Here is a 20,572-nt window from a genome sequence, read left to right as displayed (position 1 = left end):
GAAACGTCGTATATCAACGCCGATTTTCAAGATTGATCATGTCACGAAAAGTATGAACTGCTATCAACCGAAATTCATACGAAGAAAGCCAACCGGCAAATTCAATCCAATATAGACATATTTCGCATAATATGCAATCACTTCTTGTTCCGCTTATTACATAATTATGTCCCTTTGTTTGTTTTTGTTTGCTGTTGTGTGTGTGTGCTTCGTTTGTTTTTGTTTGTTTGTTTTTTTAAGTGGGGCACTTCGAGAAGACGAGAGCAACAGCGTTATCATGGGAGATCGTTACGACTTTCACCAATTTGCTGCGTAACCCTGCAATATACCTCTCGGCTAGAGAACTCTGTAGTAGTCCAGAGGTCCTGGGTTCGATCCCTTGCGGAGGCAGTGACTTAAATTTGATTAATCATGCACTCTGTTACATTGACGTCCATGTAGGAACTCGAGGATTATACTTAGCGTAACCAATGGAAACGCGAGAATGAATTAATTAATCATGCTCTCTGTGTACCAATAATTTCTTGTCATTAAAAAAAGCCATCTGGACGTTTCTGATGGCCGCTATAACGTATAGTATCGGCGCCATCATCCCTAGTACATCTCTCTACTTCATCAGATTTGTAAGTAGAAAAAAAAAATGGACATCGACAGGCGGTATTGTTACTCATGTCGACCTTTTAATGGCGGTAACGGTCCTAGCAAGTCAGTCTTTCTCGAGCTGATGGTATTTATGTCGAGTATTTAATAATAACAAAGTTCACACGTCTATTTCCACGCATCATTAATGCTTAATAAAGATCATTTTGAAAACTGCTTTCTATTTGGCGGTTGGGATATTTATATTAAGATGGATACATATCGAATCGATAATGGACACCATACGAGAGGGCTCACCTCTCCGGTTTAACGGATGCACATTTATAGAGGGGTGAGGGGTGGACTGGCCACAAGCCCCTAAGTTTGTTGTTGTTGTTGTTGTTGTTGAGAATTGCTCCGCTCAATTCGAATACTAGATTGTCTCCCCTGGTTTAAAACTTAGAATCAGACATCCTAGAGATCAAAATCATAAAGCTCAGTTGTATGTATAATTTTAATGTTATAGAGACAGGGGTCCAGTCTGGGTGAGCGGTAGTGGGTGACGCATAATAACGACGGCATGTTAGATGCAGACCTATTAATAATTATTTAGAAACACTTTAGAAAATGTCTTTGGAATATGTATTCATTTAAACCCATTATTGTCAAGCATGTTTACAATGCCTTCTTTGTATGAAACACTTCTATTGTAAGTGTATTTACACAATAAACGTCTTTATAATTAGAACTTCTTGTTGGCGTGTTAAAATGTCAGCCCGGCTTCCTAACCACACAAGGTGCTCTCGTTGTGTATTCCCTCTAAATATCGATTTTAAAGTTCTCAATACCAGCCCTATATTTATTTATCGATAAGATATATACACTACTAGTTCTGTATCCCATTGTGTCACGGTTCAGTGAACACACATCGTCGTACAGATAAAAACAGATGATTGCGAATGAATTGATACATATGTATTCATCCGCGGGGTGATTATGTAAATTTAAAAAAAAAATTACCACAGCGAACAAATGTTCTGATAACGAACCCGGAGTGTAGCGGTTGTGTCCCCCGGGTTTACTGTTCTCGGTACAATAGTTTTACGTGAACACACGTGTGCTTCAAAATACGGAGTTTATTTACTTCACGTGTAAAACATTAATAGAGTAGGCGTGTAAACTTTGTCTATACATGTACAGCGAATAGATACCAACACTATTATACAATTGTATACAGCTGATATATACTGTGAAAATCCACACAACACTATTCAGTGAAGTTTCTATGGATTATTGTACATGAACAGTGAAGAAGATTTGAGAGGATCGACACCCATATTATTAGAAACGAAAACGAAAAAACAAAAATTAGATATTAACAAGATCATTATGAACATGCGCCCATTTGGAAGTGTCGCGTTTAGATAATTATACTGACTTGATAACCAATTACACATTACTTGTACATGTAGATAAAAATAACATATTTTACTTAAACATTTAACTGTGTAATTACATACAAGTACTGGGGTGTCGACAAATTACCCATATACAATTACACGGTTGGAACACTGTGGATTGCTTGTACTTTAAATTACTTACAATATGACATTGTCCGTATCAATGCAGCGTCGTATATATAGCTCTATAGATATATACATGTACATATAATTCATTGGGAAAATGTTCTTCTCACACACTTGTAGATTTTAAGGAGGCCGAGAAATCACGGATATTGTTTCTAGTTCATAAGTCACGGCACTTATTGAAGTTATACTTAATGAAGCCGAGTGACGAAGTAGAGGAAACACAACACAAGTGGTCCACAGCCACACAGCTTACCGCTATCCGATACCCATATACCCACGTAGATATGAATAGCGCTCATATGTAAAAAGGAAACAAAGCCGTGAGGATCTTTTGTGGTAGGATAATCTACTCGGCCTGATCTCTGCATGCGGTGTGCTGTCAGGAGGTGTAACAACGTCTTAAGACTCTACCAGTCTTTACTCAAAAGAAGTATACAAGATCTTCTTTCAATCCGCCATTTTGAAAATCAATACGCGTGGAGCCGCCAGTTTCAGTGGCTGAGCGCTGTTATTGTGTATACAGCTACTCCAGTCCTGCTTGTGTAGATACGAGGGACGGATACTCGGCCTTTCGCTATGGCTATTTATGTGTTGTAACGTTGTTTTTGTTGTGAAATGAGAGAAAAGTAACAATATAAGGTGTCCCCATATTGTTTTTGTGTGAGTGGACCTTCTTTACAGAAGGGATTTATTCCAAACCTTCACGCTGGCGATGCTTGGAGCAGGGTGTTCCAGTTTGCATTGTGAGGATGCAAGGGAACCGGTATGTATACGTATATTCTATAGCGAGTAGCTGCTTCCGCATGCACGGCATTTAGTAATCAGCAGGGGACCGAGTCTCCATGGCTAGAATGATAGGGTTTCTCGTGTAGAATACTATAATGTATGGGATAGTATCTGCCTTAGAGAGGGACGTCATTCCAACGTACCAAGTAAACTCTCTGAATCACAAGAACTAATAATCACTATAGGTTATTTATTTTTATACGATTTTCATCTATTTGATGTATATAGAAACTTCTTACTTGAGGAAGAGATTTTCAGATATACTTTGCTTGTTGTGCCAATCAATCTTATTTTACACACGATAAGACTCATAGCAACACATCATAATATCGTGTTTGCTACAAAAAAGAATTCATACTTCTAGCGATATGCATGTCTAATTATTTTCCTTACTGAACAAAGGAATGTCTACAATGTATTAAAACTAGCTTTATGTACCGTGCACGTGGTTGTATCTGTTCAGATATCGTGTAAGAAATGTCATCTCGAAAATTCTACTACAAAACCATATGTAAGAGTAAACCATATCTGAGATTAATCACGCTGAACATTTCATTATATATAAGTAACTCGAATACACAAAAACAGAAAAAATATCCATTTGAGTCTGTAGTTCTGACATATATTAAATTAACACAATAGGCGAATACTACAATGTATACTACAATGTAGTGTATCAGAAATGTACCGCGGTATGAATTGACACCACCCTGTATAAATACTTGGTATGTACGTCTGTTTGTGAAGGTGGGAGCTGATGAGGCTGGAAAGACACCAGTTGTTATAGCCGATATAAACGGAATACAAACTCTATCCGACTGACATATACACATCTGGCTTTGCCAGTTTAATAAGATTTTAAGTCTGACAAGGAGCATTAACAGTGATCTCAGGTGCTCGTTTCCTAGGCCAATAACTCTACCGGAATATCGACCGGCCCTCTTCAAATCATCTTCAGATTACTACTCGGGGATTAAAACCGCCTGGAGCCCAGGAACTTCTCGTGGGATTTTATGTTACGAAGATGAGTTGGAAACGAAATAAATATGGCATTGTATGTATCTATTTACAATATCAAGTATACAGTAGCTTATGTTTGAAAGACCTTCCTGACGTCAGAAAAAAGGATAATGATAGCCCGCGATCTCTCGTCACTCAAAATACATACGTATAAAAACTGATGGAGTTTGGCTTGGGGGAATGGGGTCAATCACACTGTACAACAACAAATGGGCTGAAAACTATCCTATTGTTTTATAGATTTATTTACTACAATCCTTATTCATTATATACTATATTTCGACGATAACCCAACGACCAATGTGTGTTTGATACAACACTTCGACTGGTTTCTGTATTTGGCGTTTCATGTTGTGTCTTTGTGACAAGTCCGATTTCTGTGTTTGGTATTTCCGATTTCTGTGTTTGGTATTTCCGGTTTCTGTATTTGGTATTTCCGGTTTCTGTATGGGTACTCAAAGTTTTTTTTTACGTTTTAGTTTAAGTTTTGCGTTCACGACACATATTATGGTGTTTCCGGTTTCTGTATTCGAAACCTTTTGGTTTCTGTGTTTGGTATTTCCGGTATCTGTATTTCGCATTTCCGGTTTCTGATTGATTTCTGTGCTGCGGTATCCGGTTCTGAGTAATTTTGTTCTACTTTCTGTGTTGGATGTTTCCGGTTCTTTGTGACTTTGTTTTGGTTTCTGCTATATGTTCAACCGCCCGAGAATCCACGAGATTTAGCTGTGATTCAAACAACAGCGTTATATGTACACGTCAAACTAAAGGTTATAAATACATGTATGGTCGTGTTGTAATGTTTAATTTGAAACAATGACGATGTAAATTATTATACATGCTCCAAATTCCTGAAATATATTTTCTATGCCTACATTTGTGTTTCTAACGCTGCATTTGATTGATGTTTGGGGTTTGTTTTAAAAATCTGACCTTTGTTTTGATATTCATAATTTAGACATCGTGACACATAACTCTTTAAAACACGTATGCTCACGTTATAACAAAAGTTAGAACTAAGGAATAAACATATCTTAAAATAATATTAGTCATCTCGTCTATAACAATAGTTAAACTATTTACTTATTAATATACTGCTGTCCATTAAACCATGAACGTACTTTGTTATTGTTAGCAAATATATGTGTACTTAAACACAACTTGGCATTAACGTTAATAGACGAACTCGTTATACCGATAATTTACCCCTCCCTGCCTTCCAGATTACGATAATTACTTATGACACACAGGGGATTCTGTGTCATGGGTCCTTATTTATACAGATAATGCAGGCCGTAAACATAAAACTTTGAACCCCAACCCTACCCCAGATTTTGACATTTATTATAATCTATTTTTGGTTTAATTTTTGGTTGTCTCTCAAAAAATCATGAATTTAGGTCTTTAGCACTGACGAGTTCGAGAAGAACGAAACGGCCGTATTTTTCAATTTCTGCCTAACCCTACATTTGTTTTGAAAAATTAGTTAACGTTTAACATCACTGCTTCCTGAGCAACGTTTAGAATCCAAAACTCAGTACATTTCAACATTTTTGTGGGGGTGGGGATTGGGGTTGGCCAGTAAATATACAAAGAATGTCAACTGAGTATCACTGAAATTAGATGATAAATGTCTGTCAGATTAATCAAAAGATTTCAAATAACATTGACACTGGACGGCGTGACATTTATGTTGCGCTTGTGGACTATGTCATCGCATAGACCCAACAGGTGCCATGTCACAGGAATCTTGTTTGGAGAGTCTTGTTTTGATTTTTATCTGCATGATTTGAATTCTTTCTTATCGGCTGTTTCTGTTTTGTATTAAATGATATCATTGTTCTATGTGTAGTGTGCCTTGGGCCACGAGGGGAATTCGTGTGATATCATGTTGCACGTTGAACGTGTCCTAGATTCGCTGTTTAACGCCTGAGTTTACAACTCGCGCTGCCTGTACACCGGGAATAAAATCCTTTTAAAAAACGTGAACATTTACAAGCTACAGATGTGAGGAGAGAGTTACAGTCGTGTTCCCTGTGTAACAGTATCGTAAAGAACCTTATGATAATTACTTAATAAACTTCGCCTACTAGTACCGCAGGTGGGGCCCACCACGGTAATCAACTACTGAATCAAGATACATACGTGTATTAGTACCTCTGACAGCATGTGTACCCCCTATGTGGAGCCCCAGATAGTGCTAAACCAGCATTAATACACGTACGTGAGACATTTTGTAGATTTCCTCCTCGTAATACCTTACGGTTTTTTTTACCTGTGTAGTCCAACTCTTTGCGTAAACACGTGGGAATGTTACAATTTTAGCGATGTTCACTTTGTATTTCCATGTGTTATGTTGTAAATGTTAACCGGGTTAGTTTTAACATATTTAATTACAAATGATCATACTATATGACTCAGGATTACGTTTTCCAACATAACGGTTGTCTAATATGGACGAGTCTCCGGTATGGACAAGTTTCCGTTATGGTCAGTGTTCAGTATGGACGAGTCTCCGGAATGTCCGCTATTGACGTGTGTCCGGTATGGCCAGTGTTCAGTATGGACGAGTGTCCAGTATGGCCGTGTGTCCGGTATTGATGTGTGTCCGTTATGGTCTGAGAACGAGTGTCTGGTATGGTCAGTGTTCAGTATGGACAAGTGTCCGGAATGAACGACTGTCCAGTATGGCCGTGTCACGGTGTGTCCGTTATAGTCGGGAGGAATGACTATCCTTGATATGAGCTACTTTGACTTTTACTACTCTTCAGGGTGTGGCACTGCATACAACGCCGTCTAGTTGTAGTTTATGCTGATGGGACATCCACACGTCCTATCCTGATATTGAATCTGGATGAGTCACATAAAATCATACTGTGTTCGTATACTAGAATAAAACACCATGTTGTGTAGTTGTATAGGTGTCCGGAGCACACTGGTGCCCTTTTTGATCGCCATTGACCTCTGACAGATACTCTCATAAGTCCTGTGTCTCCGACAAAAGGTTGGCAGTGTCCGGCTGTGACCTGATGGCCATATCATCTTAGGACATCTCTTCACATCAACCGTGAACTCTGATTACCAGTAACGATTCGAGCTATCTCTTATTTCTCATCTGTGAAGGTTTTACATCTATTGACATGCCACTAAAAATGTTTCAAATTGGTCACATGCGAAACTAACTAACAAACTCGTCACAAATCTCGTCATACAAAACCAACAAACAAATATAACCGACAACTCGTCACAAAACTCGTCATACGAAAATAACCGTTAAATTCATCATACAAAAGCAACTAACAAACTCGTCACATAAACTCGTCATACGAAAATAACCCATAAACTCGTCACAAACTCGTCATACGAAAATAACCGATAAACTCGTCATACAAAAACAACAAACTCGCCACAAAACTCGTCATACAAAATAACCGATAAACTGGTCATACAAAAACGACTAACAAACTTTCAAAAAAAAAACATGGCTTAGACTCTGTTCTTGACGTCTAAGAAGCGAAGTACAAGAGCAGAGTTCCATTGGTATCCGTCGTGGTTCATATAACCAACAAATGAAATTCGCCATACGAAAACAAGCAATAACAATGGAAGACAATTAAAACTTTCGAAGCAGCTCGACCATGAACAATTTATTTGCATTTTGATGAACTCCTGACGCCAGCAGTTGTTCACGTCCGGACGTGTAACTTGATCATCTGACCAATCTAGTATGATAATGGCCGTAATTGACCGCTGAAATTCTATTAGTCATTTCTTAGTATGTAAATTAATTCAATTAGTAACTTGAAAGGAAGCATGGTCGGCCATCCGATCACTGACCAAAGCAATGGCCGGAATGTCCCGGACGCGCAACGTATATATAAGGATGGGCTCGATCTAGATTGTATCTGATGGTGTCAGGGCTTTGTAACATAAAAACTCATATTAATTTCGTTTTTTTTATGAAAATGTTTTTGATTTTCTTGCCTGGTGAAAACTAGTTCAGATTCATTTGTGTCTTTGAGACAAATTTTAACATTTTCCGCCAAATTTTCGGAGAAATTTGTATTAATTTGTCATTAATAAAGGGACGAGCATCTTGTAGACCTTGGGAGTTAATTACACACTATACATATCCTGTCCCAGGGTACAGGAGATCTAAGTACGATAACAAGTATCTATTTCAACAGCGCTTCTCAACAATGAACATCGTTTATCTGATATCAAACCTGTCGCTTGGTTGAGTTTTCATATCAAATATGAATTTTCTTTTACAAAAGAAATCTTCATTCTCTGCTTGTTGAATTTAATCAGATATTAAGTACTTTTAACCGGTTGAAAGAAAGACAGTTTACGAGCCAAGGTTGCAGCGGTTTCCCGCTTTAAAGCTTAAATGTCGTAAAGATGATCAATGTCGCTGCATTTCTTAAATGTCAAAAGATTTTAACGTGTCCTTATGCTAATTTTTCGACAAAAAAAGAAGAAAATTAAAATAAACGATGTAGACTTAATAAACTTGCTCTATGATAACAGTTTGTGGCTTCGATATCCGCTAAAGATCAAAGCCAATTCTGACTTCCGGTGAGATCTTTGCTTCATCTTGTGATGAATTAATACAAAATGATTACAATCAATGCAAGCAAGAACGTGTTTTTAATTTAAACTCTCCCGAATCCTGTGACGTCATCCGTCTCATGTATGTAACGTGGGAACTGTAAGGATTAATATCAAACCCTAACATGTGACAGAGAATTAATGAAGAGTTCATGACCAAAATTAAAATTAATAACGATTGAACGACTTTAATAACTTCATGTCTCCAGCCTACCTTAATATGCCATAAACCTTTGGATATTGTATTACATGTAAAATGAACCCGTTTACCAAATTAATTACATGTATTACATTTAAACTTATTCAAGACTCTGTGTATCGCTTACCGTTCGTGTTCACGAGAAATCAAGCGAAAACTCTCAAAATAATTTCCCGATAAATTCGGCGAAATTTTTGCAAACACCCGCATGTGGGATATGGTAGGTATGACACGGGTGCATGTCTGGAAAAACAGACTAGTAATGAGATAAATGTTCCTCATCAGTGACTTAAATCTGCTAGTAATGTTGTACATGTATTTAATGGCCTATATTATGATATATACCTGGCGCGTGGCCTTTCTATTCTCGGACGAGGTTGGTTTTATTTATTTTAAGAACTCAACATCTTGGTGATGTTAGATTTCTTTGACATCAGTTTTGAGATTCTTCAGCAGCATGGCGAGGTCTGATATCTCTGCTACCAGTTCCCAGATTCTAGATTGAACTTCATGCGTACGGAAATGAGGGTATGAGGCTGAACCCACACACCAAATTGCCCTCGGGACTAACCACCTGTGCACATCTGCCTTCAACAGTTGTTATTTTCTTCCCTTTTCATCCCAATTAACACAAACAGATTTCTTATTTAACAGCCATTCAAACTTGGACGGAAGACACCTGTCTTTTATCTTACTACGTGTTCGCATCCCAGTATAAGCCGCGGTTGCGATTGTTCGACGCCATTTTGGAATGTATAAATAGATTTTTAAAATGTTTTCCATCGCACTTAATATGATGCAAATATAGATTGCTCAATAAACAGCTGTCTAATTTGACTTTGCAGGCTACATTTTTTTTATAACTTAATGGGATTTGATTGATAGTGCAACATAAGGTACGGTTAAGTGGTGCGTAACGACACGGACTAATGGCCGCCACACAAAGACACTAACGACGGGAAGACAGGCAAACAGGAATTCCGAACAAAAGGTGTAACGGAAACATTAAATCATTTATCGAACAGTCCTGTTTCTTAGCGAACGACGACATATTAAAAGAAAAGTATTGTTAGTTGTCGATATTTTAACTAGGATATAACTCATGTTGTGTATGAAGTGTCGAGTTTACGTAATCTTGCAGAACCGATTTATAACTGTGATCCAGTTTTCGGCAGGATGCATAACAAAGCACACTAGCTACAGAGATATTCACAACGACAAATTTGAATCCTGTTCTATCTTTAAAAAATGTCTTTGGTGCAATATGAAATGATGAAAAATACATGTATTTATAGTTGTAGCACTTGAAAGGGAAACCAACCGATATAGTATGGTGAGGCCTGATTGTTGCATAGTTCCCCAATCGTTACAATCGAACGCGCCTGCTCAATTCGGTATCGATGAATATGTAAATAATTCCTACAATTAAAACAATGTAAATTTAGCACAGCTTACACTTTTTGAATTGTACATACACGTTATCTATACGCTTAGGCCGTGGACTACTATACAACGACATACCTCCATTTAAGGGTGGTCGTGTGACACTGTGGTAACACGTTTGCCTTTCACTTAGATGGGCCGAGTTCGATTCCCAAATCGGACGTGAAAAGGTATGGGGTCACCTGCCCGACCACGTGGGTTTTCCCCTGGTACTCCAGTTTCCTCCCACAGTAAGGCCCCTCGCGCGCTTCCATAGGGCCAACAAGTGTGATTAATAAGTTTAACTTGTTTCGCAATTGTTGTACAGTAAATAAAGTTTTATAATGAGTTATTGTTCCATATATAGTTCCTCAATCGTTAAAATCGAACGCACCTGTTCAATTCTGTATTACTCAACGTATGTATATTTTCATACAATTAAACAATATAGATTTAGCCAGCTAGCTTACATTTTCTAATTTGTTCAGGAACGTTCTTAACATATCCGATATTTATAGGGAAGTCTAGCACAGATACTTGTCTCACCTATAAATACTTCCCGATATATAATCCTATGGTATTAACAAACGAGGTCAGTACCTGTGATTCTAATAAACGTTGAGAAGGAACCCGATCTCCGACCTAAAGTTGTATTACGTCAGAGAAAATTTACCAATTTAGGAAGTAGGTTGGTAGGGAAATTGTTACACGCTCGGCCTTCACTTGGTTGGTTTTCGGAAGGTGTACAGGTACTGTACATAGTATTTTCCGGGAACCACAGTTTCTTCCGTCGGCCCGAAGCCTTCCCGCGCTTGAGTAAAAGTTTATACTTAAATAATTAAGACGAATTTCTTTTGGTACTTCAGCGAATTGAAGGTAATTTTACCCAACGTACTGATAAAATAATAAATGTCGTCTTGTACCGAGTAAAATAGAATAATTGATGTTACATTTTAGATGTTCTATACATTATCATATTGTTTGAATTAGACGAGTAAAATGGTTTTGGGGAGACCATATAAAAATCATAGATAGGCATAATCCCTTGTGTTATAAAGTTTCAGAAAGAAAAACATTTGAATATTTTACATAAATGTGTTACCCTTAGGTTAAACTTTGCGTCCTTTATGAAGCTGACGAATAGAATCATATACACAGTAGCTTGGAGCTACACTACTTACATTAGAACGACTAAAATTAAAGTGCCCCTTATATGGTACTGTGTGAACTCGAGATGACACGTCATCCTGATGTAGAAGCCGGTATTGTCCGACACTTCAGTCACGTGACTCACCTGTCCCCATTCATACAATATGCTACTCTGTTTTACCGCTTATGACATTTCCCGTAATTCGGTGACTTAAGTTTCCGGAGGTTAATTGTATAATATTCATTCGTCAGTTTTGAGGGTATGAGATATAGTGTAGGTGTTATTAGTCAAACATACCAATGGAGAGATTAAAACAGGATCAGTCGAACCGATTTCGAGTTTTAAAATTAAAAAGTTGGACTATGCTTTTCCCCCAAGGATAATAAAAATCCATGCCTTTACATAATACATGTAATTAAATACAATCATGGATCGAGGAGAGCTCGTAAGTTGTTAGAACATGCCTCTCATCCACTTGTCTGTTTTAACAATTAACTAGGTTTAAACCAATACGATCATAGAAAATGCACGTGCAGCTTTAATCAATTTCATTATGATGTTGTAAATATTGCTTTCAAGTTATAGAAAATATATCCAGCCGACTATGACAGATATATATGATAACGCGTCCTTATCGCCCGATCAGAAGCCGACATGGAGACTATGGGTTTTTAATCAATAACTTGTCAATTCGCTACCCGATTCTTTCCAATATTTCACTTTCATTCATGTCTTCGGGACAACTTTGAACACGTAACGAATCAATTTGTTAAAAGGCTGTCTATCCTGTGTGTGCATGTTATTTTCATTATAGTTTTCCGGTTCCCTCAATTACACTTGTATTGACTCTCGATAGCTGTACGATCTCTACTCCAGTGTAGAAGAGCGGGCCTGTCAATGATTCTTGGGAGTTTTCAGTGTAGAACCAGTCAATTTCCTTAACGAAAATCAAATATTTGTTTTATAAAGACTAACATCCGCCTAGCTCTCAGAGCCGTCAGAAAAGATGGACATTGTATCCCTTGAGGGCAGAGAGAACCTTTAGACCAGGCTATTCAGCTGTAGCTAACTACAATGTATTACTGTGTTTAATTTAATGTAAGATCCATAATGTACATACATCCGGGTATGTTTTCTATATATAGGTTATTCCTGTGGTAATGCATGCCTTGACGAGACTTAGCAACCCTTATTTACCTGTTGTATACTTGTGTATAGAGAAAGAGTAAACAATGGTTTTGTATCGTGTAAACTATTTGGCACAAACCACAATACACATCCGAACATAAATTCCTTGAGGCTTGTGAATTACCCGTGCAGTTAATGCTATTACATGTGCAGAATTATACTAATGCTAGTTTGTAGTGAAATGGGGTGGTTTTATTTAATGGCGATATGGAGATGAAATGGGATTTTATTTATTAAAGATGTGACGGTGAAATGGGATTTTATTTACTGACGATGTGACCATGAAATGGGATTTTATTTATTGACGATGTGACCATGAAATGGGATTTCATTTACGGACAACGTGACGGTGACATGGGATTTTATTTATTGACGATTTTGACGTTGAAATGAGATTTTATTTACTGACGCTGTGACCATGAAATGGAATTTTATTTACGGGCAACGTGACAGTGAAATGGGATTTTATTTATTGACGATGTGCAGAGAAATTAGATTTTAGTTATTGCCTTTCGATGTGCGTTATACCTAATTTGTTGTAGGGATAAACTAAAATTTCATTTCCTTCAGCATTGTTTTTCAAAATTAGTTGTCATGGAAATGCCTCAGTAATCTTATTTACTTCTTTTAATTTAATTCTTAGATATAACGCTGCATTTTATTGCTCCGGATACGTTTGTTTCAATGTTTTAAATACGTTTAGCGCATTATTTTATGTACGTTTCGGCTACTTCAAGGACATTGTCAATGTCATATGCTGTATATGGTAAGCCTGCTCAGTAATATAGGTCCTCGTGCAGGAACGACATTAGAACCATTTGTCTTCAGTCCGCCATTACCGATCACATGCAATCGTCTAGTTCCAGCACAGGGTTGCAAGCCTTTGCGGTATATGCTCTGTGACTTGTAATAGCGTTTCCATCCCCAGCTCTCCTCCCAACCAGACAAGGGCAAGGAATCCTCTGTAATTCCATATAATGAAGTCTCAATATCTCCAGGGTATAGAAATCATACGGTTTGACCGGGAATAGATGACTGTATAAAGATGGTACAATTTACCAGAGCTTAGATGCGCAAGTAGTCACGTCACGCATGTCGAAAGCTCGTGTTCTCCCGAATGGCTAGTATTAGATGAAACGACAGAGGCAAAATCCCCCAGACCACTAAGGGATACACGGTTTTTAACGAAAACGCGCACCTGCTTGGAGGGACCTAAACACGAGATTGAAAGAGCATTTCATGACGTACGCTGGAATTGAGTGAGGCATAATTGGCCATTGTCAGTTCTGTGTCTGTTCTTTACCTCCGATGTGCTTCGTCAATTATGTATGGAAGTTTTGTGTTTTTCATCGTAAAACTAATTGCTAATGACATCTTCACTAACTCGGAACGTTAGAAACGAAATGCAGATTCCGGAAAAATTCCAGCCTCTGTTTTGTGTTTTTTGGACTACTTAAAAAATCTTCTAGTTTGCATTTTCATAAAATACCGGTATGTTTTCATGACTGTAGCGAACAATTCAAGGTTCTCTCCGGAATAGCGTTACTACTAGTTTAATGGTTAATTTAAGGTTCTAAAGCGGATGCGCGATGATTGGCGTTTGTATTTTGACAGTAATATGATAAATTACCGGAAGAGAGGTACTTGCCCACTTTACAGCTAGGACGTGGAACTTCACAACCTTAACGAGTCGGTGTCTCGCAATAGGTTCCAATGTTGTTGGGTTTTTTTTTCAATAGCTGAAAAATGTTTTTATTTCATTTCTTGTCTTGAGATGCTGATTTTTAATCTCCTCTTCTCTAATTTTTTTTTTCAATATTTCAAAGTCAATTATTCGTTAAGTTTTCCAGGATTGGCAAGGGTCCGGTGAACATCAGCCGTCCAGACCGGAGCTAAATCCTATTGAAATAATCAAAAGTTCACACTAAGTACAAAAAGCGAAGTTTTGTAGTTGCCAATTTCCTGCTAATAAATTAGTCATAAATTGTATATAAAAGTTATAAATCAACCATATGAATCTCCTATTTAGTCAACTGTTATCAAGTAGGTTATAACAAGACCGATACTGCATCCTTTATTGTGTGAGAGACCGTCCGACACTGTATTCTGTGTTGTATGCGAGACCGACACTGTATTCTGTGTTGTACGAGAGACCGATACAGTATTCTGTATTGTGTGAGAGACCAACACTGTATACTTGGCTGTTTACCCTCGTGTCAGAACTATCTAGATGACCACTACAGGTGTTTTAATGACCAGCGTATTGACGACGCCGGCCGGAGTGCCTCATTATAGAAAGTAAATAAAAACATGACGAGGCCGCAGCACCTATAGAGAGTCTCTTCTGGAACATTTTAACGACGATCATTAAAAGTAGAGCTGGATGATAAAAGACTCCCTCTTGATAATGACGAAGAAATGAGCCAAAACAATATCCTTAATACGCTACTAACGAATACATCATCCGGGCATTTTCTGTTCTAAAATGCAGATACCTGCATCAAACGAAGGTCATGCGAGTTATATGGAGATAAGGTATAGAGGAGTCGGTGGTATTTCTATATCAACTCTGTGTGATACACCGGTTAATATGCATATAAACCTGTGTAATGTTGTAAAAATAGCACATGATTTAATTGTCCTTAAAATAGATATGCTTTAATCTTGCTGACCTTTGTCAAATGATGATTCCATTTCACGAAGCGGTAGAACAATAGAAAATAAAATGTTTTCTTTTATTGTTAGAGACTATTTGATACTTGTGTTGCAGTCTGTTAACGTTATTTTCATTTTCTCCACATGCAACACAAGAAAGCGTGCGTTATCTATGAAACTATTTGAAATTCTCCGAAACTGTTTTATCACCAAACATGTCCGTACAGATTGCCGAGCAGAATTTGAATGTTATCTTTACTTTTTGTGGGGCGGTTGTATAGTGTTCAGTATCTTAAAACCAAAACTTGTCCGAAATGAACACTGAAGCGAGTGTCCCTGTGGTACGTTTAAATTTGAACCATGTCTAAAAATATTCAGAATCTTTTGTTTGTATTTTTATGTTGATTCTGTTGGTTAATGTGTTCGTTTTCTTTTCTGTCTTCCACAGATTGGGCCAGCACAAGGAAAATTCTCACAAGAATGTGCCACACAGCTCGACAACTGTCCGCAAGGTAAGCTTCTTCTACTAGCCTCCATCTTGTCAAAAACAAACGACTCTCAGTTAAGTCAAGTGCAAATTAATGCTAATAAATACAATTGTTGCTTTATGATTCTGATGTAACTTGGTTACCTCGTAATTACTGTGTCAATAAATACTGAAATTATATATATTCCTATCATCATATCATCATGTGATGCTAAGATGTACATTGTATGTAACGATTTGACGTCAAGACCAATTTGCAGACAAAAGTGTCCATTGACAAGAAAAAACGCTCATGCCCAGACTTTGTCGATGCTGTCAAGTAATCAGGATTTTGATACAGTACATGCAATGCTAATTAGCCTAATTAAGTATTTCCATACAATGCTAATTAGCCAAATTAAGTACTTTTGTGCAATGCTAATTAGCCAGATTAAGTATTTCCGTGAAGTTGTACGCTGACGATATGTAGTAGCTTGTTACTGGTGCCAGTATTTTCTGGCTCGTACATGTTCAAACGGCAATACCGAGACACAATGGAAATCACGTAATATTCAAACCACATTCCCCAATAGGCTGACGAAATCTGATGTCTCCTTGCGGCTGGATTGTTTATTATGCAGTTATAAATGGAAATGTGACAGTGTTCGATCTACCGTGATACGAGTTTGTGACAAAATTGCACTTTTATCCTTGTATCGCAAATGAAACAATAATCAGCTATCTTATTTACGACTTGTATGGCTGTATTCACACAGTGGGTCGTGGACATTTAATCTAGACATACAAATATATGCAAATTCCCCCCAATTCCGTTTTCGAAGGCCTCTAAATGTGACATACAGTCGGCCTGTAACACGGATCTACATAACCTCAACGTATTCATATCGCAAATGAGAAATTATGGCATAGCGGTTTTAGGAAGACTGACAGAATTTATCGGGCGGCTACTCAGAACGGCTAGGGCTGTGCTTATTATGGAAATGTTCTAGAGCAGAATACGACTGTCAAATCCGCCTAGTAAATGTGATATCCATGGTATAAATAATGAGGGATCAGGGTAGGAAAGGGATGAAACTTGGCTGTAGACATTTAATGGTTAGGTCGAAGTCTGCATTCCATTACGCTGACGTGATTTAAATTCTAAAGATTATATACCCCAATGTTTAGTTTGTAATTACTCCGATAAGTCTGTGTATTAATTAAAAAGCGAAATAGACATTGTACTTAGTTGCTATAGAACAGATTACATCCCAATTTTTAGGTTGTCATAGCAACGCGAAATCGTAAAATTCTTACGTCTGCGCTTTAATCTACATCTAATAACGTGTTGTATTGTATAGTTTAGAGAATGCAATTTTGTCTGGTGTATTATAGAATATATGTATAACATACAACTAACAAACAGCCATTTGAAGCCCATTTCCTCCCTGTGTTAATTATACACAGAGAACACCCCCATAATGGTCTCCACATTAGCCGAGTACAGATATTGTTTCAGCAATTAACATTCATACAAAATGGCGTTTTTAATTTGAAGTGATTTTGTTTTGTTCACGTGCTAATAGCTTTAACGTCTGGCGCCAATAAAATACGATTATTGATGTCACGTGGTATTGCTGTCCAATCTCATTCTGAGGTCACGTGTATTGTAGTTGAAATATAAATATTTAACACATTTAAATCGAATACACAACTTACCAATTGTAGTATTAGATCATTATGCTATTACTGTAAATCACCTGGATTTCGCGAGTGCATAATTTCGCGAATATATTATTTCGCGAATGCTGGTCTAAGAATGATTATAAACTCGCGAAAAATAAGCTATTAGAGCCACGGACTCTGCAATTATATATATCGCTAATCGATACATTGGCCGTCATCAAAAGGTGTTATTTTATTTAAATAATTGCGAGGACTTTAATTCGCGATTGATTCCACTCGCGTATTAACGTGAAAATAAATCCCACGCGAAATTTAAGTGATTTACAGTAATTGTTTTTGTCCAGCCATCCAGCTTTTTGTCAGTAAAGTACGTATACGGCTAAAATGCCTATACATTTTCTCTCATGTTGACATTTCTGTAAAAGGTTATTTCAGTTTTTAAAGGTGATTTTTGTCTTTTTAAAAGGTGATTTTTCTATTTTTTTTTTCACATTTAAAAAAATAAAAACCATGAAATATAAAAGTATTGTTTTTGTAACAAAAATGGAGATTATAAAAATGGGTGATTTCAAGAGAAGACAGGCCCATTATACCTTTTATAAAAACAAATACGTATCTAAACGCGTTTGTAATTTCTAGGTGCAAGGCAACAATGCTCCACTACCTCGTCGAAATTGGTATACATAATATGTACTGTATTAGAAATAAAAAAATCTGACGGACATGAATGTATTTCTACACGAACGTGCAAATATCTTACATGCGCGTGTGCATTACATAATTATCTTCTTTGGGATGCATACTACGTGTAATAAGTCGGGTTCAATGTAGATAAAAGTAAGAAATATACGTACCTTTCCATTGACGTAAAACAAAACACATGATAGGCAGCTTCTCCAACTACAGAAGGGGGTCCCGGTATCGGTAAGAGGCTCTCAGACCAATTACTTGGGACATGGGCTAATGCCAAACTTTGGATCACGCGGATTACCACAAATACGGGGAAAATACACTGTCGATATTTGTTGTTATTTACTTACTTTTAAAGACATGTTCATATAATCACTAGTGTTCAGGCTTTTCTATGCCACACTGATTAGACTGGCTACCAGTTTTTATAAAGAATTATGCAGCTGAACTCTTACGCTAGCTTACCCCCTCTCCCCCCTCTAGTTTGAAACTGATGGTCTCAAGAATCAGACATGCATTAAGATTTACTTACAGACCATAATCAAGCTCAATTTTGTTTACAATTTGAATATTCTGGGAAAAGGACCAGTCAATGACATGGTAGGTTTGTGGTATTTGATACCGTCTGAGGGGCAAATGTCTAACAAACTGCATCTCAAGTCATACAGTCAGAATACAGACCACATACATCGTTAAAAGATACAAAGCTGGATCATTCGTAATACTATACTACAGTGATACAAACCCGTACCACAGATAGTAAAACCCACCCAAACACTCAAAGCTCAAGTTCCGTCAACTTGTTTTCAAACCCGAAAACTTCTGCATGTTGAATTTCGGTATAATACTGATGGCTGCCAGTTAAACGTATGCTTGTGACTAAAATACTCTCTCGAAATGTGAAATTTATACATTTGGAAATAAAGAAAGCTCACAATGCAGAATGAAAACGACTAGGCCTATAGAATGACCATTACCGACCCATCAGGCTGTAAGTACGAAACCAGATTCGTTTTATAGAAATGTACCAAAAAAACTGAAACACGTCCTTGCTGTATCCCGGGGTCATATTGTGTCAGCCTCGTCGCCATTGTCTGCAGGTACGTGGGGGTAGAGTGTCTGACAGAGTAAGGTTACACAAACAAAAACTGGGAAAACCGCATTACTACACAAACTGGGCTGCGAGCAAATATCAACTGGTTTTGAAAAGAATTTACAAAACCGTGTTTTTGTACCTTTTATGTTTCTAAAGGGACATTACTACATTGAAGCACAAGGTTTGGATTTAGAAAAAATGGTGTAAACACAATCCTAGTCACAGGCTTCAGTGTTAACACTTACAATTGTTACTATTTTTAGAATCAAACATTTATAGTTCAGCCGTGTTTTGCTTCCGTTCTTGAACACATATTGATAATCCTAAATGAAAAATGAGATTATAATTCACTATGATTGGTTAATATTTCCAGAGCTGCACAGTTATACAGTACCTACAAAGGCTGACTCCAAATACCGTGATATATCGACTCTCGCGAGACTTTGCTTAGATAGACAGACCAATTTCCGGTCTCATGATTGCCAGTTCGGCACGTCATATATGTATTGTTAGTACCAGCATTCATTGCGAGTTTGATTGAGCGGAAATGGATATGCGACGATTTCATTATTTGGTCAAACTTGATAAATGTTCGGCAAATGTCGATAATCTTTGACCGCAGACCCAAAGACAGCACTAGAATGTCGATGGTTTGTTGATATTCCTGGAGTATAAGCAACCGATCACGCGAGCCCTGGCAATGTTACCGAGCAAGTACACGGCAATTAGAGGCGGACTCAATTACTCCATACGGATCAGAGGGTTTTTAAACGTGCTGTAGCACAGACCTGCCAGCTCCAAATCAGAAAATTTATCATTATCATTCACTTCACATTTAAGAAAATACAAGGTCTATCATCCTTCATGGTTCCGACTTTTATTGAAAAGAAAAAAGTTCTAAAAGTAGAGATAAAGGGTTCCTCGCAGTTTAGGAATTGACTGACGTGAGATATCAATCAGTTCAAATAGAAATGAAAGGCTTCAGTTACTTTAAGATTAAGAGAATTTTCGAAAAAAATTTATACCCAGCGCCTTGCTGGCTTGGGAATAATGATGCAGTGGTATAAACCAAAAATTACGAACACACACCAGGGTTCTTTGGCATGTATCGATCCGCTATTCCATGTTCCTTAATACGGCTGGTGATGTTTCCCTGCATATGGCTGCTGATGTGGGGAGGAAGAAGTGTAGACAAATCCTACACTGTGGAATCTAATTTGAGACTGATGGTTTTAGAGCGAGGAAATCAGACTTTATACATAGACAGTAGTGACTTAGGCATGTTGACGGAATAACAATGGAATCAAAATGTGAACACTTCCTTCTGGGAACTCGTTTCACGTTTATCGCCGGTGACGTCACAGAATATTTACTTGTTTTCTTTAATATTTAAATTAAGACGGTTTGATTTTCCAATTTCATTGTACCCCGAACA

General features: G+C 37.5%; 1 protein-coding gene across 5 annotated transcripts in view; it reads left to right on the top strand.

The window, feature by feature from the left end:
• Positions 1 to 20,572, top strand: part of LOC117344554 — a 158,022-nt gene that overhangs the window by 117,581 nt on the left and 19,869 nt on the right. For 4 of the 5 annotated variants that reach the window (XM_033907335.1, XM_033907332.1, XM_033907333.1 and 1 more), the window contains exon 2: positions 15,648 to 15,711. In XM_033907335.1, the coding sequence (XP_033763226.1) occupies positions 15,648 to 15,711 (64 nt within the window). Of the gene's footprint in view, positions 1 to 2,445; positions 2,932 to 15,647; positions 15,712 to 20,572 lie in introns of those variants that run through there. The other variant, XM_033907334.1, reaches the window with a different exon arrangement.

Source organism: Pecten maximus, chromosome 16, assembly GCF_902652985.1.
Source record: "Pecten maximus chromosome 16, xPecMax1.1, whole genome shotgun sequence".
NCBI lineage: Eukaryota > Metazoa > Mollusca > Bivalvia > Pectinida > Pectinidae > Pecten > Pecten maximus.
Note: the sequence above shows the minus strand (reverse complement) of the source record. Positions and strands in the feature narration are given on the sequence as shown.